Source organism: Cheilinus undulatus, linkage group 2, assembly GCF_018320785.1.
Source record: "Cheilinus undulatus linkage group 2, ASM1832078v1, whole genome shotgun sequence".
NCBI lineage: Eukaryota > Metazoa > Chordata > Actinopteri > Labriformes > Labridae > Cheilinus > Cheilinus undulatus.
This window is the reverse complement of record NC_054866.1, coordinates 52,751,918-52,779,053: the sequence shown is the minus strand read 5'-3', so window position 1 is coordinate 52,779,053 and position 27,136 is coordinate 52,751,918. Positions and strand designations below refer to the sequence as shown.

Sequence of the window (27,136 nt, the reverse complement as noted above, 5' to 3'; positions counted from 1 at the left end):
CGGCAGACGCACCATTTTGGATTTTCAGGCTACAGTAGCTAGCTGTGGCTGTTAGCTCCCACGGCGCTTCGTCTCTTTGACAGAAGTTATTTTTCCCGCTTTGTTAGTAAAGTTTAGCAGAGAGGGAGCAGCTCGGCGAACAGATCCAAGCCTCAGTGTTTGTGTCTGTGAGAGAAATGGACGGAGAAGAGGACGACTTCATGTCCGGGAATCAGTCCGGTAAACACTGACTGTGGCTCTGCTTTGTTTCTGCTCTTTAACCTGAGAAATGTTACCTAACGGTCTAAGAAACATGATCCAGGTTAATCTACTGTTAGTAAACACGGTACACAGGAAGTTATCTAACATTTAAACGGCTCTGCAGTCAGCCATGAACGAGAGTTTCAGGTCAGCGGCATGTTAGAGAGGGAGAACCAGGAAATATAAGATTATCAGACATTAGCTCCATGGTCTGAGAGCTGGCTGTGTTACTGACTCTTTCTGGTTTATTTACGTTTTTGAACCTTAACTTAATCATGTTTTGTTTTATGATTGTGGTGAACCTAATAAGTCAAATCAAAACACGAAAATATCACAAAGAAATGTCCTGTTTGATAAAAGAAGTAAGATTTCAAGCTAAGACTCTTTAAACTGCTATTTTAGCTGGATATAAAACGATAGAGCATGTTGAATTAGTGATATATCTTTACATTTTCTTGATATAAAATTGGTGATCAAGGATGATTACTGCACATAGTTTGGCGCAGACTGAATTCAACCATGTGAACTTTCTCTTTTTGTTTCTCTGGGTTTCCCCCAGAGTCACTACAGAAAAGGTCTGTCACAATGGCAACAAGTCTACTTTGATATAACTGAACAACTAAATTAATTCATACTAAGACAAGAAATAAAACCTTAAGAAACTTCTGAACACTACCTAATAATGGTGAGAAAAAATAGTGAGTTTAAAGGCTCAAAACCTGAGATAAAAATTCCATCTTATTCCCTCAAAAGGCATTTCAAGTCAAAATTATGTTTTTAAAAAGGCAAATATCTAAGATAGAAAGTTTAAATTATGATTTTTAAGGTCAAAACCTGCGATAAAAATTTATAATAATGAGTTTCAAAAGATGAGATAAAGTTGGTCCTTGGTTAAAAATGTCAAAAGCTGAGAAAAAATGTGTATTTTGAGTTTTACAGGTCAAAATATTACTAAAATTTTAAAATTGAGGATACAAAAGGCCAAATTATGAAATAAAAGTCAAAGGAGCTCTAAATGTCAAAACGTAAGAAAAACAGAGACAAAATCTTGAGTTTAAAAGGTCAAAATATTACTTAAAAATTTAAAATTGAGGATCTTGAAGGTAAAAATAAGATAAAAAGTCAAAAATCTGAATTGAAAAGGTCAAATATGAAATAAAAAGTCAAAACATAACACAACTTCCTACATTCCTGACTTTTTATCTAATTATTTTTACTTTTTACTTTCTTATTTTTTTTTTTACATTTTTAGACTGGAGGAAATCTGCAGACCTCAAACCAGTGGGCCAGCCTCCTACGCTAGGACCCATGCCAAAATAACTCATGCATTGCTGAGAACTGATATGATTTTTAGATTTTGTTGATAGTATCCTAACAGAAAAAGTCTTAATGACATTTGTTCCTTGTGGCCTGCTGTGTGGTTTTGTAGATGATGGAGGTGGCACTCCAGTTCAGGATGAACACCAGTCCGACGGCGAGGAGATGAGGAGCGACCGACACCAGTCCGAGGTCAGATCCCTCATTAACCCCTCAGATGTTATCATGCACATACAGATGAACGGTAAAATGAATTGATTTTTGTGTACGGGCTCTCAGTGAAACTGAAGCCTATATTTACTGCTGATATGGACAGATTTTTATCTGCTGATAGTGATAATTCACTTCTAAGGGGTTTGGTGACTTTGAGAAGAGATGGTGGATAGTGTGTTCTGCTTGAAAATAAGGGATTTTGCTGGTTAGATTTGCTCAGATCCATCCCACACTTCCTGTTTTACATTTTGACATAATGATATGAGCTGTGTTTCTTATTGATGCCGTTGATTCTACAAATTAAAGAGATTGATTAAAACCAGAAAGTATTGGAGGTTTTTGTCAGCCTTTAGTCATGTGATTCTTCCTCACTGAAACACGCTGTCTTTCCCATCAGGACGAGGGCAGCAACGATGAAGATGCTCCACAGGCTATGGAGACCGGCGAGGCAGCCAGCGGCTCGGACAACGAAGACCACAGAGGGGCTGACAGCGACTCTGATGGCGAGGCTCCGAGAGGCCACAATGATGACGACAAAAGCGACTCGGAGGCAGAGGCTCCTCGGCCCGCTGACAGTGACGACGACTCTCCGGTCAAACGCAGGATGAGCGAATCAGACAATGAGGAGTCTTCGCCCGTCAAACATGGAGCGTCAGACAACGAGGAGGAAGGAGGGTCGTCTCCAGTCAGACGAAATTCAGACAATGAGGAGGACGGAGGGTCGTCTCCAGTCAGACGAAATTCAGACAACGAGGAGGAGGGAGGGTCGTCACCCGTCAGACGAAACTCAGACAACGAGGAGGAGCGAGGGTCGTCTCCTGTCAGACGACGAGGGAGCAGCTCAGACATGGAGGAGAGGCCCAAAACGGCTGGAGACAGCAACTCAGAGAACGAAGACGCCAAACCTGTGGCGTCTCCAGGCCAGCGGTCCAATGATGACAGTGACTCTGACAGAGAGACGCCGGCCAGGCGAAAGAAGGCTCAGATAGACTCTGATGATGAGGAGGAGGAGAAACAGGAGGGGGAGACGAAGGGAAGAGGAGGGAAGTGGAAGGCTGTGATGCAGTCTGACAGTGAGGAGGAGGAGGGAGGAAGGAGGAAGGCTGCAACAGGAAGTGATGAAGAGCAGGAGGAGGGGGAGAAGAGGCAGAGAGATGACAGTGAAGACGAGGATGATAAGCCAGGTATGGATCTAGCAACTCGCTTTTTAACATTTAGATCTTTGACATTTGATGGTCTGTCTGTCTTCAGTAAATGAGGAGCACTGGGTAAACATCTGACCTGACTAATGAAGAGCATTCTATTTTTCCATCTTCAGAACCTTTAGTTGTTTTTGCAGTTCAATTTTTGGTCATTATCTTTGAAGTCATTGTTGTTTCCAAACTCAAGCACATTTTAACTTTAGAGCGCATGACTTAGTGATTTTGGGCTCACGTTTTTCCTTCTGACTTTCCATTTAAACCTGCCTTTGTGCTCTAAACTGCTTCTTTGTGCTTAGATCATCTCTGCCTGATCTCAGATTTTTAGTTGCTTACTCAGATTTCCTGCACTCATGCTCAAACCATTCTCCTCTCAGCCATTACCCTCAGATTTTTCTCAGCAAGCTTGAAGCCTATAGAGCTCAACAGTGTGGTTCTGGGAGTAAAAAGCCCTATCATTTTCTCCATTGCCGGTTTTGATCATTACCCATATTTTCGGTTGTGTTCTACTTTGCTATCTCAAAGTGAAACAATAATATGTAGAAGACAAAAGTTTGTAAGATATCAGCACCCTTTTACGAAAAATATAGTTCATTAGCGTCCTCAGCCTTAAATACTACAATACCCGTAATCCTTGATTGTCATAGCTGATTGGTGGTGTTTGGTTACTAAGGGTGGGACAAAAAATCGATACACTGTAATATCGCGATACTTCCTGGCGTGATATTGTATCGATATTTTAAAAATGCAGTATCAATATTTAATTAATTAGCTAATTATTCACTTTGTTGGTGCGGTAGTTTGTGGTGTAATTTCACCCTCTGACCGCAAGTTGGCGGCAGGCATCGCTAGCTGGCAGTTGACTCTTGCCTCTTCTCTCTTGAGACAACGAGATCACACAAGACTTCCGGTCTGCGTGAGCCGGTTGCTTGTACCTACCCAGCAGAGCGACTTCTGCTGCATTCATAGTGCATGTGTAGACTTATTTTGGCTTCCAAAACATTAAAGACAGCACAAACTTAGACAGGAGTTAGACAGTCATTTGCAAGATATGCCACGCCAGAGTAAAATACTGAGACAACACAACGAATCTACTAGTTAGGCATCATCGCGTTAGCGCTACAGCTAACGGCTAACGTCAACAAACAAGCCCATTGAAGCTACCGCTGGTCTCTACTCATGCAACCATAATCACAGTCGTTTTATTTGTAAGGACCTGTCCCGTGTAGTGTCGTTAAGAATGACGGCTTCGGTAACACAAGAAAGAAATACTGGCCTGTCACGTCATGCCCTCCGCAAAACACAGTCCATCAGTCCTTAAAGCTGAAAAAAATCACGGTAGCATTTTAATTCAGTGCAACAAATGGGGAAAATCCTCATCTTCAAATTGAACAAAGAGAGGTAAAATGCGAGATGATGCAGGACTATGTATTTTTTAAATAGCTTAATTCTACATTGTTAAATTCGATATTAACTTAAAATTACATAATAAGTTATACATATATATACTACACACATATGTATAGACTTTATGCACTTCATATTCAGTATTTAGCTCAGTCTGTGTCAAATTCTGTGAAATTGATACTAAATTGTTGTGAATAAACTGAGAAATCCTGCACTTGACCATTTTATAACTATTTTGTATTCTCTAGATGTATCGTTATACACATGTGATGTGTATTTTTCCTGATATAGTCTGTAGGCATCATTATCATTCATCTTTTTCACTGGTGTTTAAAAAGCTAACTAAAGATTGCAAAAATCGGCAATATCGTAGAATCGCAATTTAAATCGAATCGGCACCTAAAAAAAAATCGTAAAAAAATCGAATCGGAAGAAAAGTGAATCGTCCCAGCCCTATTGGTTACTGTGGAAATGTCTACCCAGCCAGTGAACGAAGGCTAACGACTGTTATTGATGATAATACATGCCATTGCAGTATGAGTAATAAATACACAAACTATGGTATATTACAGTTATCATATTATAATGTCAATACTTAAATAAAGATAAGTGTAGAAAAGAACATACATATCGGCTTCAAGGCATGAAAACTAACATTAACAAGAAATCAAGTGTACTGCAGTGGATTGTGGGACATGTAGTTCCTTTTTCTTTGAAATAAAATGTGCACAGTCTTGTGCCGTAGCTCTCTGTTTTTGAATGCTGTTTTTGTGCCAAATCAGATGTTTTAGTAGTCCTGAGATGGGTAGCTAGATGGCTTGGTTCATGCCTTAAAAATGTAGTAGTAAGGGTTTTGTGAAATGTCTATGGGGGATTCGAATGACCAGAAAGTGGGTTGGGACTGCTGAGCTCTATAGGAAATGTGTACAGAATGGATCAATCATGTTAGCTCTGCCTGTGATCTCAGTAAGACAATCCCAACATTCTGCCACATACACACACATCTCAGCAGACTTTCAAGCTCAACTGGGGCTTTTTCACTATGACTTTAGGCCACGCCGAGCCAAACCAAGCCATGCTGATTTACATTTCCATCACCAGTTTTGCCGTGCTCAGCAGGGCCAAAGCAGGTCAGCCCCACCTTCAAGCACCCTGCGCTGACATCGAATTGCTTCGCGGGGTCCGATTTGCTGGAGGACTCACCCCCTCTGCTACTGATAACCCCTCCATGACAAATTTTCCCCCCATGGGGAGACGGGGGAGAAATGTTTTAACCCTGCCTCTTCTCCAGCTGTCCGTAACTGTTACAGCGCTGTCAGCATTCACTATGTGAGCTAAGTATTTATGACACAACACCAAAACTTGAGATTTTTGTGCATACTACGGTCTGATAGTTGTGCATGACTTCTCTCACTAACTTCTTCACCTACTGATAACAAAAGTTTGACCCTGTCCCCTTAAATGAATTCTAGACTTGTAAAAATGAAATGCTGGAGATATTCATAACATTTCGCCTGTGATGGAGTCTGTCTAACTTATTCTGGCGCTTTATGCATGCCGTTCTCACTGCCCAAGCCAAAAATGTGATTGTGTTCATTTTCTGCTCTTTAGAGACCCACAAATCAATAATAAGAAGACTGTTCTTTAACTTAAATGCAGGGAAATCCTCTGCTTTTGGTGATAAATGCGAATTATTGTTTGTTTACTGATTGTGAAGGAGAGAGATGGAGGATAGAATGTAAAAAGAGCAGCTTGCAGTGCTGTTGGTCTACAGTTTGATTTTTGCTTTAAAACGATGTAAAGTCGTTCAGACTAGAAAGTGTAGAGAAATAAAGGAGGGCTCAAAACACTGCGTCATCAGCTCTAGACACGTCCTCAGATGGGTAGCTCGGTTGTGGTGGAAAAGCAAATCCCCTGCTGTGCTGGGCTGCCATGCTGAGTCAAGCCAAGCCGCGCCATGTAATGGAAACGCCCCAAATAACTCCTGGGTTCATCCAGGCCAGCGGTACTCAACCTCTCCCTACTCAGGAGCCACATAGATGAAGAAATATTTCTGCAAGATCCAGAATCATGCCCTTTATCACACCCCGCCTCTTTCAGTAGCTCTTTTTTTGTGTTTCTGCTCTTTTATCAAAAGGGTCAGCAGTTTTTAAGATCTTCAGTAAAGATTACCTACCTTTTTGATATTTTTTCCTTAATAGTCTGTTATCACATCTGTGAGTGTAGAGGCTTGTCTCTGTTGATGCAACAATCATAAGTCCGAGCACATAACAGCATCAGTAGCAATCAGCTGGAAGGTTTTTTTTTTTTTTTTACAAAGGCAATAGAAGCTCCAGTTTTAACTGAAGTCTCTATTAACAGAAGTCAGAAGTCTGTCTTTATTCCTCCCTCCGGCTCTCTAATGTCTGGCCTACATGCAATGACTCTAATGCAGGGTTTAAATAACCTTGCAAAGCAGATGGATACGCCCGTTTCCTTGTTTTTCACTGGCAAATCCATCTTGCAAAGCTCCCATCTGAACCATTTGGGCCCGGTTAGAAAGTGACAGGACCAATCAGCGGTGAGGGGCAGTACTTTCAGGCGCAGCAGAGTCATGACTTTAACAAGCAGCAGCAAGAGCTGGTGCAGTTATGGAGGAAGAGATTAGCGTGGATGCTGCTAAAGCACCAGTTTTATCAGAACTTGACAATATTTCTTCTTAAAAGAAGAACAAAGAACAGCAGTGAGTTGTTTTCTTTTCAACAACGACAAAAGTCAAGTACTGACATATCTATAGTCGCCATGGTTCACGTTATTCCTCAGTAGCTGCGCACGCACAGCTCGATAGCGGCCATGCCATGTGTTTTGTTGCTCTGATTGGCCCGTAGAGATGTGACGGACAGAACGTTCACCCAATCACCCTACGAGTTTTTTTTTTTTCAAAGCCTCTGCTTTTTCTCAGACGTTTCCTATTGAAGCTTTCCCAGATGGATGTGGGACACACATCCATCTGGCGTGTCAGGTTAGGGTTTAAAGGCAGGCTGGCACTTTTATTTGGGCCATCTGCTTGAGTATTGTCTATATGTGAGAAACAGACTGACTGATTTTACTCACATTTTATCTTTTCTGCTGAAAATGCTTCCCATTGCCTTTTATATATTTTGGAGGCCCTTTTTGAGACCTAAAAGAGCTAAAACTTCACAAGAGCATGCATCTCCTGAGAGCCACAGCTTCAGTACCACTGATCCAGGTTATTCTGTTTTTTTTATTTTGTTTTTTTTTTATTGTGATGTCCTCTTTTTATCTGGATTTTTATGGGGCCAGACTATTACCGTGTGTGTGTGTATGTGATAGAATGTTGGGACTGTCCTAGTAAGATCAGAGCAAATGTGTCCTGGAGAACAGCACGGCAACGATGGGCAGAGCAAATGTGATTGGTCAATCATGTACCTGTTTCCTGTTGACTGGGTTATCAAAAATTCAGTGAGAGAAAAACATTCAGGGAAAGTCAGGCGTATGTTGCTCTGCAGCCAATGTCAAACTTGACAGCATTTCTTTTGATGGGGCGGTTTCACCCCTGGTGATGAGCCTGGTAGTTTTCTGCCTCTTGGGACATCCACAGCACGACCAGGGACACATGGTAACCCTACAGCCTGCCTGGTCATTAATGTCATTGTGGCCTCTTCTTCATGTGCTCTTGTGCTTTGTTTGCAGTAAAGAGGAAGAAGGCCATCCTGTCAGACAGTGAGGATGAGGATGAGGGGAAGGCAGACAAACCAGGTAAGATGACAGCTGTTAGTTGACATCACTGTTATTGTAAATTACAGCTAAGCTATCTGTGGCATCGATGTCTGCCTAACCAAAGGTCAGGGGTCACGATTGGTAAAGGGGGAAACTGTTATTAAAACATTAGACATGTGTTTGTTCTCTGCAGTTAAGAGGAGTCGGGCGATGTCCGATGACGAGAACTCGGACAGTGACGGGGAGTCAGGAGGTCCGGATAAAAGTCTGGCAGCCAAACTCCGAGAGCTCGGCTCAGACAGCAGCAGTGAAGATGAAAGATCGAAAGCTACGCCGGCAAAGAAGGACGAAAAGGCGCTTTTCGGCAGTGACAGTGACTCTGGAGACGGAGATGAGGAGGAGTAAGTAGTTAACCTCCCCTCATCATTTAGACCAGTGTTGGTCAACCCTGCTCAACCAAAGAGCCAAAAATACCTGTAAAATACCTTTGCAAGAGCCAAGAGGTGAAGAGTGGTGAAAATGGGTTGAAGTGGCTAAAAGCGGCAAAGAAGTGGCAAAAAATGGGTGAAAAGGGGGGTTGCAAATAGCAAAAAGCAAAACTGAAAAAACGGAAAAGGGCCAAAAATAGGATAAAAGTTACAAAAATTGATTAAAAGTGACAAAAAAAGAAAAACTGGGAACAAAATTGCAAATAAGGGCAATGGAAATATATGGACAAAAAAAGGTTGGCATTAAAGCCAGCTGCACACGAATTGGAAACAAACTGATTCATGTTGCTTAATGTAGCTATAATTTCTGTGGTCAAAGCTGACCTTTTTAAGGAGCCACATGTGGCTCAAGAGCCATGTGTTGAGTATCACTGATTTAGACCTTTTGCCTATTAGGTCACATGGTCTGTCAGGCCCAGTCCTGCCCGAGCCTGGGCAGGAAAATATCAGAACACCACAATGCTTAGATTTTAGCTGAACAGAAAGTGTGCCGCAGCACGCTGACATCCCAAATACCTGATGACACTCTCAAACACAGCCTTATTAATAAAACAAACTATCTGCTGCCTTTGTGACGTTTGACCTCTTTGATTCTTCCAGGAAAATGATCGCAGACATCTTTGGAGAGTCTGGAGATGAGGAGGAGGAGGAGTTCACGGTGAGGAGAACCCTTCACTTTCTTCCCCTCTGAATCTTTACCAGATAATCCCTCTCTTCTACTGTTTAATACCACAGTCTGTCTGAAAGTGACAATAACCGCCTCCTTATCCTGCAGGGCTTCAACCAGGAGGACCTGGAGGGAGACAAGAAGGAGTCGAAGGAAAAGCAGCAGGAGCATCAGGTGGACGACGAGTCCGACTCTGATGAAGGAGTCGACCGCAGCGGACAGGAGTAAGCAGCTCATTCACACATCAGAAGTTTTATGTAGAGAAACAGCTGGAAATATTTGCACATTGATATGGTAATGTGCAGAAGTTTTAGGCATGTAGGGCTCTAAGGGTTCATCAGAGGGCCAGATGTGCCAAAACCTGGGGTTGGAGAGAGGAGCAGCCATGATAAAGCTGTACACACTGCGTTACACAAATCCGTCAAACAGACATTGCTACAAGTTTTTTTTGTCCTGGCCTTTTCACCCCTGGTTATACACTTGGAGACCACCAGTGTTTTTCAGGCCCTTGCTCATCCACAGCACTACCAGGGTCTTGTGGTAACCCTTCTGCCTGCCCAGATGTTACCCTAGACCTAACCCTTCAAAAGAGATTGAAGTCTTTTGAGAACAACCAGGAGAAAAACTCTGATACTGGAAGCATGTCCTTAGGTTAGATGAGACCACACTAGAGCTCTTTGACTAGAGACATTAGTGATGTTTAGAGAAAGAAGGGAGAGGGTAGAACTCGAAGAACACCGTCTGCACAGTGAAAAATGGTGGTGGGGGTAATATGATGTCAGGTTGCTTGGAACTGTGAATCTCATAAAGGTGGAAAGAATCATGAAGGAAGAAGGATATGAAGATTTAGAGAGAAAACCTCAAGCAGTCAACAGAACTGGACTGAACTGGATCTGGGTCATTGCTTCATCTTCAAATCAACCCAAACCCAGGGTTCCTGCAGATCCTTGAAAAGTCTTAAATGGTCTTAAATTGCACATTTGAAATTCAAGGCTATAAAAAGTCTGATTTAAACTGTGAGAGTCTTACATTTTAGAAGGCACTTTGACTAAGACATGTGCTTATCCAATCTTTGTTCCCTAGCCAATCCTATACGATGTTAATTATCTTCCTCTAGAAATTGCTGCATGAATATTCTCTGTAATTCAGGGAATTCTTGGATTATCTAATTTTCCTGGGGGAGGACCCCAGACTCCTCTTTGATTTTCCCTGTGATTAAGTAAAACCTGTATTGTTGTATAACTGTAGTCCAGCTCTCTAACATCTGAGCTTTGGTAGCCTACACAAAAATTACTTTCAGCCCGCTCTTATTTTAACAGATCTTCCCTGATAGAAAAAAAAACCATCTGCTTTTCAATAAATAAACTGTTTTGAATCAGCTCAGCACACCTGATAAAATGTGTTTTAATTAATACAGCATATTGATAGAATAGAGCAGGGGTGTCAAACTCAATCACATCAGGGGCTGGATTCTGAATTAAGGTCTAAGCTAGGAGCCTAACAGGGTCCCCATTTAACCAAACTGTTAACTTCATTTTTGTCTGTTATAAATTATAGGGGGAAAAATAGCACTGGTGATTGATTATTTTGAGATTTATAAAGTCAAAATGATAAGCTTAAAGGCTCAAAATCTGAGATAAAACATCAAACCTTTTAGTTCAAAGGTCAAAACACAAAATTAAATGTTAAAATAATGCTTTTAAAAGGCAAATATATAAAAAAGTACGTCACAGTCATTTTTTCTAGGCAAAAATATGACTCAAAATTTAAAACTAGGAACCTAAAAGGTAAAAATATAGTCAAAATAATAAATTGAAAAAGCCAAAATATTAGAGTCAAAATTATAAGTTGAAAAGGTGAAAATATAATACAAAAAGTCAAAATAATAAATGTAAAAGGTCAAAATATGAAATAAAAGTCAAAGTAATAGATTGAAATTATAATTGTGAATTGATTTTAAAATATGAAATGAAAAATGCAAACCTAATACTGTCCCATATGTTTTTTTTATCTAGTTACTTTTACTTTTTATTTTTTTATTTTTTCACATTTTTACGACATAAGGATATTTGATATCGTCAAGGTTAAGTTTACATTTGTATGCTGGAGCAGGTCTGCAGACCTCATATTTTAGGTGCCAGTTATAATAAGAATATGATATGATCTTGCAGGCCAGGGGTTACTGTACCATGGGCTGGATTTGGCCCCCAGGCCTTGAGTTTGACACCCCTGGAATAGAGGTTTCTAATGTGCCAGAAATAATCCAATTTGGACATTTAGGGTCAAAAACATCTACATCTGATCCCATTTGACATTTCACAAACAGTGCATGAAATAAAATATTCAACTCTGGTGCAGAGAACCGAGAAATCTCACAAGCCTTACATTTTTGACTGTATGCTGTGGAAAAAGTGGTTTTCATTTTTTTCAGTTCTAAAAAAAGTCCTAAAGTCTTAAATTTAATTTTTAAAAGTGTGTTGGAAACATGCAAAATGTCCACAGCTTTTTGTTCCTCATGTGTTCACATAACTGCTGTAAAAGGCTACAGATTTTAAATAACAAAACTAAATTAACCTGATTTTGGTATCCAGGGGAGATCAGTTCTTGTTGCCATGGTATCAAAACAGGTATTGATATTGTTTAATTTTAACCAGTAAGTATAGAAATTCAAAATTCTCATATACATACATCTCTGCTTTGCACACCAGACATTTAAAAAAAATTTGCTCTTTGAGATCATTTCAACGATATTTCTTTTTCCTTTTTTTAACCTTCAGCTTTCACACCAGCAACTCTTTAAACACCTCTTCTATTAATGTTAAAGCAACTTTAGTGAAACTTTGGTGTAAGTTAGTCTAACTGAAAGCAGCTGCTGTGAGAAGGGCATCTGTGATTGGTGGGTCAGTGGACCAATCAGAGAGCCAGCAACAGGACTTCAAACTTAAAGTTCTTTCTCGTTTGTCTTCAGCACCAGCTTCATGTCAGACTTCGACATCATGCTCGCCAAGAGAAAAGCCATGAACAGCAAGAAAAGGCGGCACCGCGACGGTGGGACGTTCATCAGCGACGCAGACGACGTGGTCAACGCCATGATCCACAAGATGAATGAAGCTGCAGAGGTTTGATAAATAAAAGCCTCTAAATGCTGTCGAGGCCCCCTGTTTGCCTTGTAATCCTGACTGTGTTTTGTTTAACAGGAGGATCGAACTCTGAACAGTCAGAAGAAACCAGCGCTGAAAAAACTCACCCTGCTGCCACATGTCGTCATGCATCTGAAAAAGTAAGAGTTCTGGTTATTTCTGCATGATTTTAGTCACCCAGAAGAAGTGTACACCAGGTTCAGTTCATTTTAATGATGTACAGTTGAAACCAGAAGTTTACAGACACTTTATAAAAAGGCACATAAACTTTTTTTTCTCACCGTCTAACGTTAAATCAGATTAAACCTTTTCTGTTTTTGGTCAATTAGGATTACCAAAATTATTTCTATTTGCTAAATGCCAGAATAATGAGAGACATCATTTTTTAGACAATTTTTTGTTATTTTCTTGAGAGTCAGAAGTTTACATACATTTCATTAGTATTTGGTAGCATTGCCTTTAAACTGTATGACTTGGGTCAAACATTTTGGATATGCTTCCACAAGCTTCTCACAATATTTTGCAGGAATTTTGGCCCATTCCTCCTGGCAGAACTGGTGTAACTGAGCCAAGTTTGTGGGCCGCCTTGCTCGCACATGCCTTTTCTCTCTGCCCATAAATTTTCAATGGGATTGAGATCAGGGCTTTGTTATGGCCACTCTAAAACATTGACTTTGTTATCCTTAAGCCACTTTGTAACTAGTTTGGCAGTATGATTAGGTTCATTGTCCATTTGGAAAACCCATTTGCGCCCAAGCTTTAACTTCCTGGCTGATGTCTTGAGATGTTGCTTCAGTATTTCCACATAACGTTCTTTCCTCATGATGCCATCTATTTTGTGAAGTGCACCAGTCCCTCCTGCAGCAAAACAACCCCACAACATGATGCTGCAGCCCCCATGTTTCACAGTTGGGATGGTGTTCTCAGGCTTGCAAGCTTCCTCCTTTGTCCTCCAAAAGTAACGATGGTCATTATGGCCAAAAAGTTCAATTTTAGTTTCGTCAGACCACAGAACATGTCTCCAAAAATTAAGGTCTCTGTCCCTGTGTGCATTTACAAACTGTAATCTGGCTTTTTTATGTTTCTTTTGGAGTAATGGCTCCTTCCTGGGAGAGTGGCCTTTCAGCACATGTCGGTACAGGACTCGTTTGACTGTTGATAATGACACACTCTTACCAGCTTCAGCCAGCATCTTCACAAGGTCTTTTGCTTTTGTTCTTGGGTTGAGATGCACTTTCGGACCAAAGCACGTTCATCTCTGGGACACAGAACCCATCTCCTTCCTGAGCAGTATGATGGCTGGACATTCCCATGGTGTTTATACTTGCATATAATTGTTTGAACAGATGAACGTGGCACCTTCAGGCATCTGGAAATTGCACCCAAGGATAAACCAGACTTGTGCAAGTCCACAATTCTCTTCCTGATATCTTAGCTGATTTCTTTTGATTTTCCCATGATGTTACACAAAGAAGCAGTGTGTTTCAGGTGTGCCTTAAAATACATCCACAGGTGTGCCTCTAATTAACTCAAATGTTGTCAATAAACCTGTCAGAGGCTTCCAAAGACATGACATCATCATCTGGGCTTTCCCAAATTGTTTAAAGGCATAGTAATCTTAGTGTATGTCAACTTCTGACTCTCAAGAAAGTAATAAAAATTGTCTAAAAAAAATCCTTTTCTCATTATTCTGGCATTTAGCAAATAGAAATAATTTTGGTAATCCTAATTGACCAAAAACAGAAAAGGTTTAATCTGATTTAATGTTAGACGGTGAGAAAAAAAAGTTTATGTGCCTTTTTATATAGTGTATGTAAACTTCTGGTTTCAACTGTATGTCTCATTGATGTTTTCTGGTGCTTTTTTGTCCTTCAGACAAGACTTGAAGGAGACGTTCATCGACAGCGGTGTGATGTCGGCCATTAAAGAGTGGATCAGCCCTCTACCAGACAAATCGCTTCCTGCTCTGAGAATCAGAGGAGAGCTGCTCAAGATCCTGCAGGAGGTGAGTACGACTCTGCTTTGTTAGGACGTCCTGTAGCCTGCAGGTCAAAGCTTCAGTCTTTGCAGGGTGAGAGTCCTTGGTTCAGTCTTTCATTCACAGTTTATGTCTGCATTCTCAGTTAAGTTGAGCTACGGTCAAAGCTCAGTGAGTTTAAGCACAGAAAGAGAATCCATTTATTTAAGGAAGTTTCTGAGTTCAGCCGTGTCACATTTTTGCTTTCTTCTTCCTTTATTTATGATATTCAGCTTTCAGGTTCACTACAGCCACTATCTGGCGGTGGTACAGCATAAAAACCAGGTGCAGGTGGAAAATATAAAAAAATAAGTAAGAAGACAAGTAAAGATTAGATATTTCAAAACATTATGCAACCCTTACTTCCATTATTAGAACTAGACTTGCTCAAGGTAAACCCACTTTTGCATGCTTTGACTTTCAAAAAGCTTTTGATTGGATTAACAGAACCCTGCTTGACTTCAGACTTTTAGAGGCGGGGTGAATGGCCGATTCTATAGAGCTATCCAGAGCCTGTATAAAAAACCAGTTGCATGTGTGGATATAAACGGTATGTTTACTAACTGGTTCGAAACACCTTATGGAGTTAAACAGGGAGATATTCTTTCTCCAACTCTCTTTGCATTATATGTGAATGATTTAGCTATACAGATTAAAAAAGCAGATTTAGGTATCTGTCTGGATAATGTTCAGTTAGGTACTTTATTATATGTGGATGACATAATCTTATTGGCTGAATCTGAGACCGATTTACAAACCATGCTAGATTTAGTTAGATCCTGGTGTTACAAATGGAGACTGGAAATGAATCAGAGTAAAACACAAATGATGCACTTGAGGAAGAAAGGTACCAAAAGAAGCACAATATGTTTCTCTTTGGGCCCAAATGATTTAGAATATGCTAGTGTATATAAATACTTGGGTTTCTTCCTTTTGATTCTGCTGGAAGAGCACTGGGATCTGTTATTAACAAACTGAAAATATGCAATGATATTGGCTATTACACCTTCACCCAACTCTATGACGCCTGTGTATCCCCAGTTTTGAACTACGCTGCTGGGATGTGGGGCTTTAAAGACTATAAAAATGAAAATGCTATACAGAACAGAGCTATACGATGTTTTCTCGGGGTTCACAGATTGCTCCAATCCCAGCTATTCAGGGCGACAAGGGTTGAGCACCAGGTGTAATTCAATGTACATGTGACATGATGCGATTGTGGAATCCATTGATCAAGATGCCGGAGGACAGAATCAATAAAAGAGTATTTTTATGGAGTAAAGTAGATTATTCTCCATGGGCTAATGAAATTTATTTCTATTTTTTAGGAGGTGGATATGTCGTATATCTACAGGAATAATTTATGTTGCAATGTTAATTCACTGAAAGAGAAGCTCATGATTAAGTTTGAAGAAAAATGGCATGAACATGTTCAAACCAAAACTAAGTATGTATGTGCTGATTAAAAACACATTTATGCCTGAACTGTACATTACATTTCGACTATCTAGAAGCCAAAGATCCTTGCTAGCACAGTTGAGGTCTGGTATCCTTCCTCTGGCTATTGAGATTGGTCGATTCAGAAATATCCCCAGAGAAAACAGACTCTGTAAGCTGTGTGATTCAGGAGAAATAGAAAGTGAGTCCCATTTTATTTTGCATTGTACCAAATATGAAGACTTCATGAAGTATTGCTTCATGAAATGACTTGCCAAAAGCCTGAAATTCACTCTGAGCACTCTGATCCTGGTTTTGTTTGAATTCTTAGTGTCATGTAAGCCCATGTGGGCTGGGCATATGATTGTACGTATGACTGAATAATAAATTAAAAACTTCAAACTTCTATATGGAGAGCATTAACTTTGTAGAGTTTTAGTCCGAACTTTGGATAAATCAGTGGGTCAGGGTTTCATCCCTGGCTGATTCTGTTGTTTTGTTTTTCTGTGTTCTTTTCCATATTTGCTGCTTGACCTCCAGATACAAGCCAGACTCATGTTGTAGAGCTCTAAACATCTAGGCAGGTTTGGTTCTGATTGAGTAAATCGACCCCAGATACATTTTGTACGACACAAAGTCAAAAAAGTTGGGGTGCTGTGTAAAATGTAAATAAAAACGGAAGTCAATGATTGTCAGATCGCATAAACCCATATTTTATTCACAAAAGAACATAAACAACATGCCAGATGTTTTAATGGAGACATTTTACCATTTCATGAAAAATATTAGCTCATTTTGGATTTGATGGCAACAACCCTTCCCAAAAAAGGTGGGCTATACCATTTGGACATTTTTAAGGGAGGAGCAGGGGCCCGCCAGTATTGTATTTTACTCTATGTGATACAAATCTTAGTCTGTTCAGCAACTCATTTAGTTGCTTTTAATTCAATAGTGACACTAATTACTAGGAAAAATAAATAAAAACACACTTTTCATTGCAGGTTTCTCAAAGGCCCCTTCCTACTAGGGGCCTGGGTAATCAGTACTCTTTCCCCCCCTTTGCTATGCCCATGGATGCAGGCTTTTGAAATATCTCTGGTTTCCTTAAAGAATTTCAAATTTAGATTAATCTGACCACAGAACAGTTTTCCATGTTTTCTCAGTCCATGTTAAAAGAGCTTTGGTCCAGAGAAGACGGCGGTGTTTCTGGATCCTGTTCACATATGGCTTCTTCTCTCCATGATCCAGCTTTAACTGTCATTTGCGGATGACACGGCCAACTGTGTTGACAGACAATGATTTCTGGAAGTGTTTCTGAGCCCATGCAGTGATTTCAGTACAGAATCATGCCTGTTTTTAATGCAGTGGCCCCTGAGGGCGCCTGAGGGCCCCTTCAGTCTTGTCCCTTGCTCACAGAGATATCTCCAGATTGTCTAAATCTTGTGATTGTTGAACACCTGCCCATCTTTACTTCTAAAAGACTCTGCCTCTCTAAAATACTCCTTTTGTACCTAGTCATGTTACTGACCTGTTGGCAGTTAACCTAAATAGATGCAAAATGCTACTCCAGCTGATTTTCATTAGTACCACTTACTTTTCCAGCCTGTTGTTGCCCTGTCCCTACTTTTTTTAAGATGTGTTGCTACTATTAAATTAAAACTGAGTTAATATTTTAATGAAATGGTAAAATGTCTCAGTTTCAACATCTGATGTGTTGTCTATGTTCTGTTGTGAATAAAATTTATGAGATTTGAAAATTATTAAATTCTGACAGTCATACATTTTACACATTGCCCCAACTTTTTTGGAACTGAGGTTGCAGGTGTGTTAATGAGAGAAATTGGACTTGGTAGTATTTAGGTCAGACTAACCTGTTTACATGTATTTTAAAAGTTTGGTTTTGGGTATGTAAATGTATTTTGTTCTGTTTTTAATTCCTCTTACAGCTGCCCAGTGTGAGTCAGGAGACTCTGAAACACAGTGGCATCGGACGAGCCGTCATGTTTCTGTACAAACACCCAAAAGAGTCTAGAGCCAACAAAGACCTCGCTCTCAAACTCATCAGTAAGCGCTCATCTATGGAAAAAGTCTTTCAGTATTGTATGATTTAGAAAAATGCTTAAATGTCTGCCGTGTTCCTAGATGAGTGGTCGCGGCCGATCTTTGGCTTGACATCAAACTACAAAGGGATGACGAGAGAGGAACGGCAGCAGAGAGATCTGGACCAGCAGATGCCCCAAAGACGAAGACTCAGGTACAAACAGAGGATAAGGATATATTGTGATTCTATTTGTTGAGCCATGTGTTAAATATATATATATATATATATATATATATATATATATATATATATATATATATATATATATATATATATGAGTCAAATATAGGTCTGAAATAATTCGCTAGTCTGCACAGTCAGTCCAGGAAGTTTACACCGGTATCAGATCAGTACTCGGTAAGCTAACACCTTGGTATCGGTATCGGAACATCTCTACTGTTGCATGCAGCACAAGGCGAATAGAAGTTAAAGTAGGAGGGATGTTGGAAATGATGAAAACATCCATAGTAGGATGGAGCATGGAAGAATATCGATGCAAGGTGGTTGCCATGCTTGTCTCTTTAGTCCTCTTTAGGTTTGCTAAGCAACAACGTGCACACAGCCACCTACAGCATTGGGTTGAGTACATATGCAAAAGACCGGAGCACAGAAAGGAGTTACTAATGTCAAAGCGGACCACTGCCGTGTCTGCCTTGGTACAAAATAGTCTTACCTGCTAAAAAAAAAGCCCAGCAGGAAAGGTTCTTTTCCCCATAAAAAGATCCCTAAATTTAAGTAAAATCAGTATGTGCAATCAGTATCTGAAACTTTGGTATTATTTTAAAGCCTTTCCATTGCTTCCGATCTCCTGATTGCCAAAAAAAAAAAAATGAAAAAGAACATCTTTTTTGGGATTAGAAACAAGATGGGTAAACCCTGGTTTATACCTTTGAATCTCCACTGTTGTGAACAAAAACTGCTGCAATACTTCACCTAAAACCTAGTCACAGTGCAGTTTTTATGCCAGTTCCTGGTCCTGGACTGCTACATATATGGAGTTATGTTGGGGTTAGAGCTGTTGATTTTACTGCAGTTATAACAGATAAGGACGTACCACTTCATTTCTGTCTATCATGTCACTATAAAATAATAACTGGTTTTGACTTCCTCTGGTCAGCGTTTCTCTTCCCTTTATTTAATCTTCCAATCTTCCATGTTTTGTATAGTCCCTTTTCCTTTACTGTCTCTCTCTCATCTCATGTCCTGTGTTTTCCTCCTCTTGTCGTGTATGTTTAGTTCAAACTTTAGTTTTACTTTCTTTCACTCCTCTTCATCCCTTCATTTCATCTCCTTCCTTCCCACCCAGTCAGCCTCAGAAGGTGGAGAGGGCGGAGGAACCTGACGTCTTCTCTCCACCAATCAGGTTCAACCTGCATGATCGCACTGCAAGTCCTGATATTAGGCCCAGTTCTGCTACAACAGAGCAGACGGCAGAGCTGATGTCAGCTCCATATCAACTCTTTACATTCCTCCTACGACTAAACATCCCTTCATTTTTATATCAGACTAACATTTTACTGAATTAGGAATTGAAAGTTGGAATTTCTCTGGCCCTGTAGCACGGACAGTCTAGTTTTATGGCACGTTTATCTTCCTAGAGGCAAGTTTCCCCCTTAAGGTATCACTCCATCCCTGTTCTGTTTTCAATGTATTTTTAAGGAGGAGAGTAGAGTGTAAAGGATCATATCAGCATTACCTAGCCTGAGTAGAAGGCTGAATTAGTTTATTGCACTTCTATCAGGTAAGTGCCGTCCTTCTGGCGTTTCCTCTCTGAGGTCGGTCGTCTGGACTCAGTAACATGAAGAGGGAATCAGCTGAGGTGTTTTCTTCTGTTACACTGAAACGCTGACTAACTGCTGTGAGGTGGAGAATGCTAATAATAGCATGGAGACTCAGCTGCTGGTGTTATTCCCGCACACTGTGGATTCAGACTCTTTAAAATGTCTGATTTGTGAGCTCTGCTTGTGTCCACTCATGTCCCTGTTAGTCTAATATGATATAAACAACATTTCCCCCTCTCTTTTCCTTCTTTCCATTTAGTTCTGGAGGTCAGACGCCTCGCAGAGACCTGGAGAAACAACTGACCGGGGAGGAAAAGTAAGTCACACTACACATGAGGGCTGCCACAATATCCAAAATTTATAAAATAGACAGACCACATTTTCAGATCAAAACATATACTCAAACATCACCTCCTCCCTGCAGGGCCCTGAGACCCGGGGACCCCGGCTTCTGTGCCAGGGCTCGAGTGCCGATGCCTTCGAACAAAGACTACGTGGTCCGACCAAAGTGGAACGTGGAGGTGGAGTCAAATAGGGTGAGTACACGGAGGAGTTTCTTTGATTTACTGCCAGTAGAGGTAACCTCATTCAGCCTTTGTGAGCATGAGGCCTAAATGTTATTTTAGTTATGAAGGGGACCGGACTTGTTGGCACTGTAGAACTAGGTGGAAATATAAATGTGAAATAGGCAAATCAAAGGTTAGGATTTGTGTTATTATTTCTTTTAATTTCAGTTTCTTATATAGAGTTCTTTAATTAAAAAAGACGTCAAACAAAACACAGAAATAAGATGGTTTTGTCATCCTTTGTTCATCCACAGATGTTTAAATGGAACTCTGCATATTAAGGCGTTATTAGATTAACATCAGTGTGTTTTATATGTAGGTTTGACAAAAAAAAACAAAAACAAAAACACCAGGTCTACAGAAATGTCAGGTAAGTATAGGCTTAATATGCAGGGTCCCTTTTAAAGTGTCTAAAGTAGCTGTAAACAGGAAGTGAGGTCACTGGATGCACTGTGATTGCACCTCTGTAGAGTGGCTTTAAGAAAGGCATCAGCCTGCTGGAGAAGCACAAACGCCGCTTCGCCGAGCAGAGGAAAAACAACCGCCCGCAGGGAGCTGTGAAGATCAGCATAGAGGGCAACAGAATGCCCCTGTAGTTCCTGCTGTTGGCCTGTGGGGGGCAGTAAGTCCTTCTGCATGGTGTGACGGCGTGCAGTGATGCAAACATACACTGGTTTTTGATCCATTTCCCAGAAAGTAAAGCAGAAGTTGTATTTACTGCTTCACTCTGCATTTGTGTTTTTGGCTGTCATGAGCATTGTTATAAATATACTTGACCTTACTGGGGGATGCCTGTAGAGGGCGTTTGCTACTACTTGATGAAGGGGGTCGGAAACTACAAACATGGACAAGGAGGCATCCTGATCAGACGCTCTAACCACCTCAACTGTCTAGTCTGGATGTGAAAAAGCAGCGTCTCTACTCTGAGCTGCTCCCCTAATCACTACTAAAGCTCACATCCTTAAATCAACGGTCCATAATAATACGGACGCTACATGTTTAACTTTATTTTGCCCTCACCCAGACTTCAAGATACTCAAACTCCTTCTCTCAGGACAGGGACTAACTTACCCCTGAGAGGGAGCAATCCACTGTTTTCAGCAGGGAACCACAACCTCAGACTTGGAGGGCAGACCCTGGTCCCAGCCAACATGTGGAATTAATACTAGCACAAATAATCAGTGAATACACAAGATCAGCTTAGCTCTATGTTTCTCTCCATACATGGGAGTAATGGCTTTGGTGTTACAGTTAAATAAGAGTTCATGTTTAATGGTGACTTTCATTTAGATGTGGATGTTTTTACAGCAGGGGTTAAAAATGTAGAGTCTTCACTAAGGCGTCTTTGTGTCAGTTTTCATCTGAGGGCTAAAACGTCCTCTATTAAGGCTTATTAGGGCTGCTATCAAAAATTTAAAGTCAACAGGATTTGTTACTTTTCTGGAAATAAACAGACTTTTTGGGTTTAAAAGTTGTAAATTAAGTAGAAAAATTGCAGAACTTCAGAGTTTAAAACAATTGGAAATTTACAAGAAAAACTTGGATATTTTGGTGAATTAAGATTGCATATTGGGAGAAAAACCTCAGAAGTTTTGGGTTTAAAAAGGCATTCCTATTGAAAACTCACATTTTTTTGTTTAAAAATACATATATTTAGAAGAAAAAATATAAGTTTCACAAGAAATATGAGAAAATTAAAAAGTTGCAAATTGGGAGACAAATCTCAAAATCTTTGAGTTTAAAAAGTTCTAAATCTACCTGAAAAATCTCCAAATTTTAAGTTTAAAAACCTGATTTACATTTGAATTTTTTTTAAATGTTGTTTAGAATCAAATTTAAGAGAAAATTAAAAATTGTGGAATTTAAAAACTAGCATACAAAAAAACTCTAAAGGTTTGCAGTAAAAAAAAGAATTTAAGAGAAAAAACATTTTTTTTGTTTTAAAAGTCATTTTCAAAAAATAAAACATTTTTAGTTCACAAAGATGCAAATTTTCAAGAAAATATGAAAACTGTGAATTGTAAAACTCTGAGAATATAGGATGAATAGCTTTTTTTTTCAGTTTAAACTCGGATTTTTTTCTTTTAGTTTAAACATATATTCACAAGATAAACTAAATGTTTTCAGTTTAAAAAATTTTGAATTGAAAGGAAAAAAATAATAATTTAAAAAGTCATATTTACAACGGAAAAAATATCTTAGTTTATAAAGATACATATTTTCATGAAAATATGAAAACTGTGGATTATAAAAAGCTGAGAATTGAGGATGAATATCTCAAAAATATTTTTGTTTAAACCCGAAAGTTTTTCAGTCTAAAAATATGTAAATTTACAAGACAAACTTGACATGTTTTTGGTTTCAAAAAGAAGTAAATTTAAGTGAATAATCTTTAAAAAGATTCTAGTAACTTGTAAATTTACAAGAAATAATTAAATTACTGAAAAATTCATAAATCTACAAGGAAAAAAACTCAGAACTTTCCTGTTTAAATAGTTGTAAACTTTGATTGTAAACATGTAAAATGTATGACTTGATAAGCTTCAAGTTTCCGAGTTCATAAGAAACAAAACTCAAAACACTGGTTGGTTGTCTACCAGATGCTGTCAGTGTGTCTTTTCTTCTGAATAGCCTTAGTTTACGGCAGAGCGTGAGGATTCTCGGCTAAAATCAAAAGTATTTCCTCTCTGATCTGAAATTTAAATGCATTATTTTTTTCTCCCTTTATGGCCAGGGTATTATATCGCAGTATTATAACATCACATTTTTTTTTTAAGTCTCTGTGTGTTCACTTTTTGTCAGCCTTACCTGTAGTTTTAAGTTATATTTCTCTCCTGCTGAGATGTATCAAGCTCCATACTGATATATTTGGTTTTTTTAGACTTTTCCTTATACCCATTTTTACTCATCAAATAAGTACTGAATTTAAAAACTAAAGTCATACAATCAGCCACAGATGCACCAGGCAGAAAGTCACCAGTTAACACAGAGACTTGTAGAACTGAAACACCAATCTGGTTTTAGTTTGGCAGGTTTCCACATCACCTTATAAAACTGACCTGATCTCTGCAGCTCTGTTTTTGTTCAGATTAAATATTGCATGAATGTGGACACCCTTCATCATCAGATCACTGTATTTAGTGCTCATCTAAGCCAGTTATTTAAAACTCCCAATCAGGATGATATTGATAAAACTGGAGAAATAATGCCTGTGTAGATATGGTGATTGATGGGTAAGTGAGCTGTTGTTACAACAACAAAGCTTGTGAGGGTTTTAACTCTCCTACGCATGACTCTGCAGAAGTACGGTTTGCAAAAGAGTGATGAAACAACCTCTTAAAATATACAGCTTTGTTCAGACTGCTCTCCAATGCTAAAATATTTCACAATAGTTATGTTTGTTATATGTGGGTGGAAAGCAGTACAGAGGCAGGTGTGCTTATGCCAAATATTGTTTCACTAAAAAGAATCAAACACACTAAAGAAATTAGCTGTGAATGCTGCATGCTAGACAAGCTGGCACTAAACTGCAAATGCTGCGTGTTAATGTTGATGAATGCCAGTCTGAAGGATATGCATACAAAAACAGATTTCAGTGAGTTATTAAAAAAAAGCCTTGAAGAAAGGGAATCAACTTTGAAAGGTTCCTGTTAAGAAATGCTAAATGACATGAAAAAGCAGTCTCGTACTGAAATAGCTTGACATCTTGGGAATGTTTTAAAGGCTATATGGAGTCTTGAAGTGGAAGTATGAACAAGTTTAAAGGGTTTGAATGAGGGTGGAAAGGTGTGAGATGGTACCAATTTTGAACACTCCAACTATCCATATAAATTGCCCCAACTTTTCTGGAAATTGCTGCAAATCTTGGAAAATTTAAATGGTAAAGATGTGAAAATGTTTTTTGGTATTGTTCTAATAGAGCTGAGTGTTTTGAAGTTTGACTGATTTCTCTTTCCGTCTCCGTTTGCTCCTGCAGGGTCCGGTGAAAAAGGTGATGTCCCGTGTGGATAAACAAATGCGTAGGTTTGCCGACATCCGCCGCCTGACGAAGACAGGTCACGCTGTGAAAATCAGCGTGGAGGGAAACCGGATGCCGCTTTGATTTTAACACCTCTAGGATTTTTTTTTTCTTTTTAATGTGCTGCTCCTGAAGTTACCCGTCATTCCCTGCCTTTTAACCCCCTTACTCCCCCTCCTCCGGTCCAGCTCTGCCTTACTGAAGAGCCCACATCTGATTTCTTTGACTCACTTTTAATAAAATATCTGTTGTAAACATGAAATGCAGGAACTCCTCTGGTCTTTGGGCAAAAGCGTAGTTTCTTTCCAAAATTATCCTATGAAGTTCTGCTAATAGTGTTAGCTACATTAGCCCTAGCTAAACCAACCGGATTCCTGTCAGTCAGTGTAAACAAAATTGTGTTAGCATTTTGGTGACATTTGGGATATTACCAGTTAGCTATGTTGGCATTTTCCCAAACAAGTTAACTTATGGCAAAAGTCAGTTACTTAGCATTACCGCTAGACTAGTTTAATGTTAAATAACGTAAGCTAGCCAAACCTCCAAGTTATCAGACAGCTTTTCTTTTAATGCACATTTCTAGCTAATGTTAGCATTAAGAGATTATAATGTTAAAACTATGCTAGGACACAAGATTAGCTCATTGTAGCTTCACCACCAAGCTAAGTTGAATGACAAAAGTTATCAGTTAGCTTCATTAGCCTTATCTCATCATTTATAACATCTACAGCACTTTTATTACTAGTTAGCTATGTTAGCCTTTCCCCAAACGATCTAACATATGGTAAAAGTCAGCCACATTAGCTCCAAACGAGTTTTATGTTCATTAACTTTGCCTCTCAAAGCTAGCCAAAATTAAAATTTAGCAGCTAAGTTGTGTGGCTTCATTAGCAGTAAGCTTCATTAGCCTTATATTACAATTTTTAACATCACTGTTTTCCCCTGTTAGCTATTAGCCTTTTCCCAAACTAGAAAACGAATGGTGAAAGTCAGCCACATAAGCATTTGCTTTCGACTAGTCTTCGGTTAATTAACATTTTCAATCAAAGCTAGCATAACCTCTTTGTTAGCAGATAGCTATTCTTAAGATTTACCATTCTAGCTAATGTTGCCATAATGAACTCCAGACAAGCCTAATGCTAGCTTAACCTCAAAGCTAGCATATTGCATTTCCTCTAATTCATGGTTCTTGCCAATGTTGGATGTCATCATTAGATGACATAGTATGACATATGTATATATATATATATATATATGACATATGACACTTAGATGTCATCATAACGCTAGGCCACAGTGTTAGCTTATCATAGCTTCATCGCCAAGCTGAGTTGTATTGCTAAAGTTAGCAGTTGCCCTCTTTAGCTTCATCACATAACTTTTAACATCTTCATCACTGTTATCACCAGTTAGCTATGTTAGCCTTTTACCAAACTGGCTAGCATATAATAAAACTAAGCCAGATCATTCAAAAACTAAGATGTCAAAGGAACTTTTGGCCACAATTTTAGCTATATTAGCAATATTAGCTTCAACACAAACCTAAGTTTTATGGATATTAACAGTCAGCTACATTAGCCTTAAAATAAACATCCACATTGCACTTCAGTATAATCAGTTAGCTATGTTAGCTTTTTCCAAAACTAAGTTGCTTATGGTGGTCAACTTTAGCATTAGCTCCAAACTGAGCTGCTCAGTAATGCTAATTAAGGTAGACAATAAGAGCTAACTTAAGTACAAAGTAGAGCTAACTCAACTCAATTAGCCATTCACTTTCCCTCCAGGCTCATAGCTAATGTTGCCATTATCTTAATTGTAAATAAAGCTGCTTAGCAGTTCTTAGCTTCACCATCAAGCTAATCCACAGGGCTGAATGTAGCAGTACTATCCTTAACAGTCTGCTGTATAAACTAGCTGTTAGCTTTATCTGTAGAGTTGTCATCTTGTGTTAGCAGTATTAGCACCAGCCTGCTAACAGACAGGCTTTACGCCATTCAAAAATGTTAGCCTTTTTGTTTGCATTCACCCCTAACCAGTTAATCAGCAATCACATTCATGTCCAGCTAAGTAAGTGTAGCTAATCTTAGCATGAACCTTCAGCTGTTATTTCCAAAAAGCAAGATTTTATGATTTGTGTTCGGAAGCTTTTCCTCCTAACTGCCTAAAAATAACTTAAAATATTTTTTAAACGGTTGTTGAGATTTTTGCAGTGCTGTTTAAAAACACTGCGTTAGTATAAAAAGTTTTATGAAAACAGTTTTACAGAAAATTAAAACATTGACATCAAACCTAGCTGATATCCTTACAACCATCATTAAACTCAGGTGGTGACTGTTTGATTTTTAATGATTTACTTCATTCACGATCATTTCATATGTGAAAAAAACAAAGAGAATCACAAACAAGTGCCTCTATGGAGATTATATATAAGCTATACGTTTATGTATAATGAAAAGGGCATAGTATTAACCCTTTAAATAACACAAATCATTCTTGGTTGATCATTTTGGAAAAGTTTTATGTTTTTGCTCAAATTACTGAAATTTTTTTCAAACTTCGAGTGCTGGATTTGAGAAGACTCCCTCCCTCTCTTTGTTTCTGAATGTTTTTGCTAAAAGGACAACCAGACCTCGTCTTTAGCCCTTTTTGTCCCCTCTTTGTTCCCATAGCGGCTGTACAGAATTCTGTAAACTAACTGCAGCTTGACCTCAGACATGCCGAATCTGAAAGAAACATACAGACGTCTGTGTGTTTGTGTGAATCAGCTGGAGTGTCTGCACTGTTCAGAAGATACTTTTCTTAATAAAGACTCGACAAAAAACTCA

General features: G+C 39.1%; 1 protein-coding gene across 3 annotated transcripts; it reads left to right on the top strand.

Moving 5' to 3' along the window:
- Positions 1-27,136, top strand: LOC121520939 (protein IWS1 homolog). 3 transcript variants are annotated; one of them, XM_041804573.1, is made up of 17 exons: positions 1-219; positions 1,670-1,749; positions 2,168-2,954; positions 8,070-8,135; positions 8,290-8,497; positions 9,185-9,242; positions 9,360-9,475; positions 12,220-12,370; positions 12,449-12,531; positions 14,267-14,396; positions 17,792-17,909; positions 17,988-18,099; positions 19,253-19,309; positions 19,987-20,043; positions 20,152-20,263; positions 20,764-20,915; positions 24,270-24,405. In XM_041804573.1, exons 1-16 carry the CDS (start codon positions 177-179, stop codon positions 20,887-20,889), a joined length of 2,304 nt encoding a protein of 767 aa, XP_041660507.1. In that variant the 5' UTR covers positions 1-176; the 3' UTR covers positions 20,890-20,915; positions 24,270-24,405. The 3 variants fall into 3 exon arrangements, with proteins under 3 accessions (XP_041660507.1, XP_041660498.1, XP_041660516.1); XM_041804564.1 differs by lacking the exon at positions 20,764-20,915 and having other exon boundaries at positions 24,270-27,136; XM_041804582.1 differs by lacking the exons at positions 19,253-19,309; positions 20,764-20,915 and having other exon boundaries at positions 24,270-27,136.

Bases quoted from the DNA above. Each gene is read 5' to 3' on its own strand.
- LOC121520939 (XM_041804564.1), top strand. From the start codon at position 177: ATGGACGGAGAAGAGGACGACTTCATGTCCGGGAATCAGTCCG. The intron at 12,371-12,448 runs GTTTGATAAATA...TTTGTTTAACAG, and splicing joins AGATGAATGAAGCTGCAGAG to GAGGATCGAACTCTGAACAG. The intron at 12,532-14,266 runs GTAAGAGTTCTG...TTTGTCCTTCAG, and splicing joins GTCGTCATGCATCTGAAAAA to ACAAGACTTGAAGGAGACGT.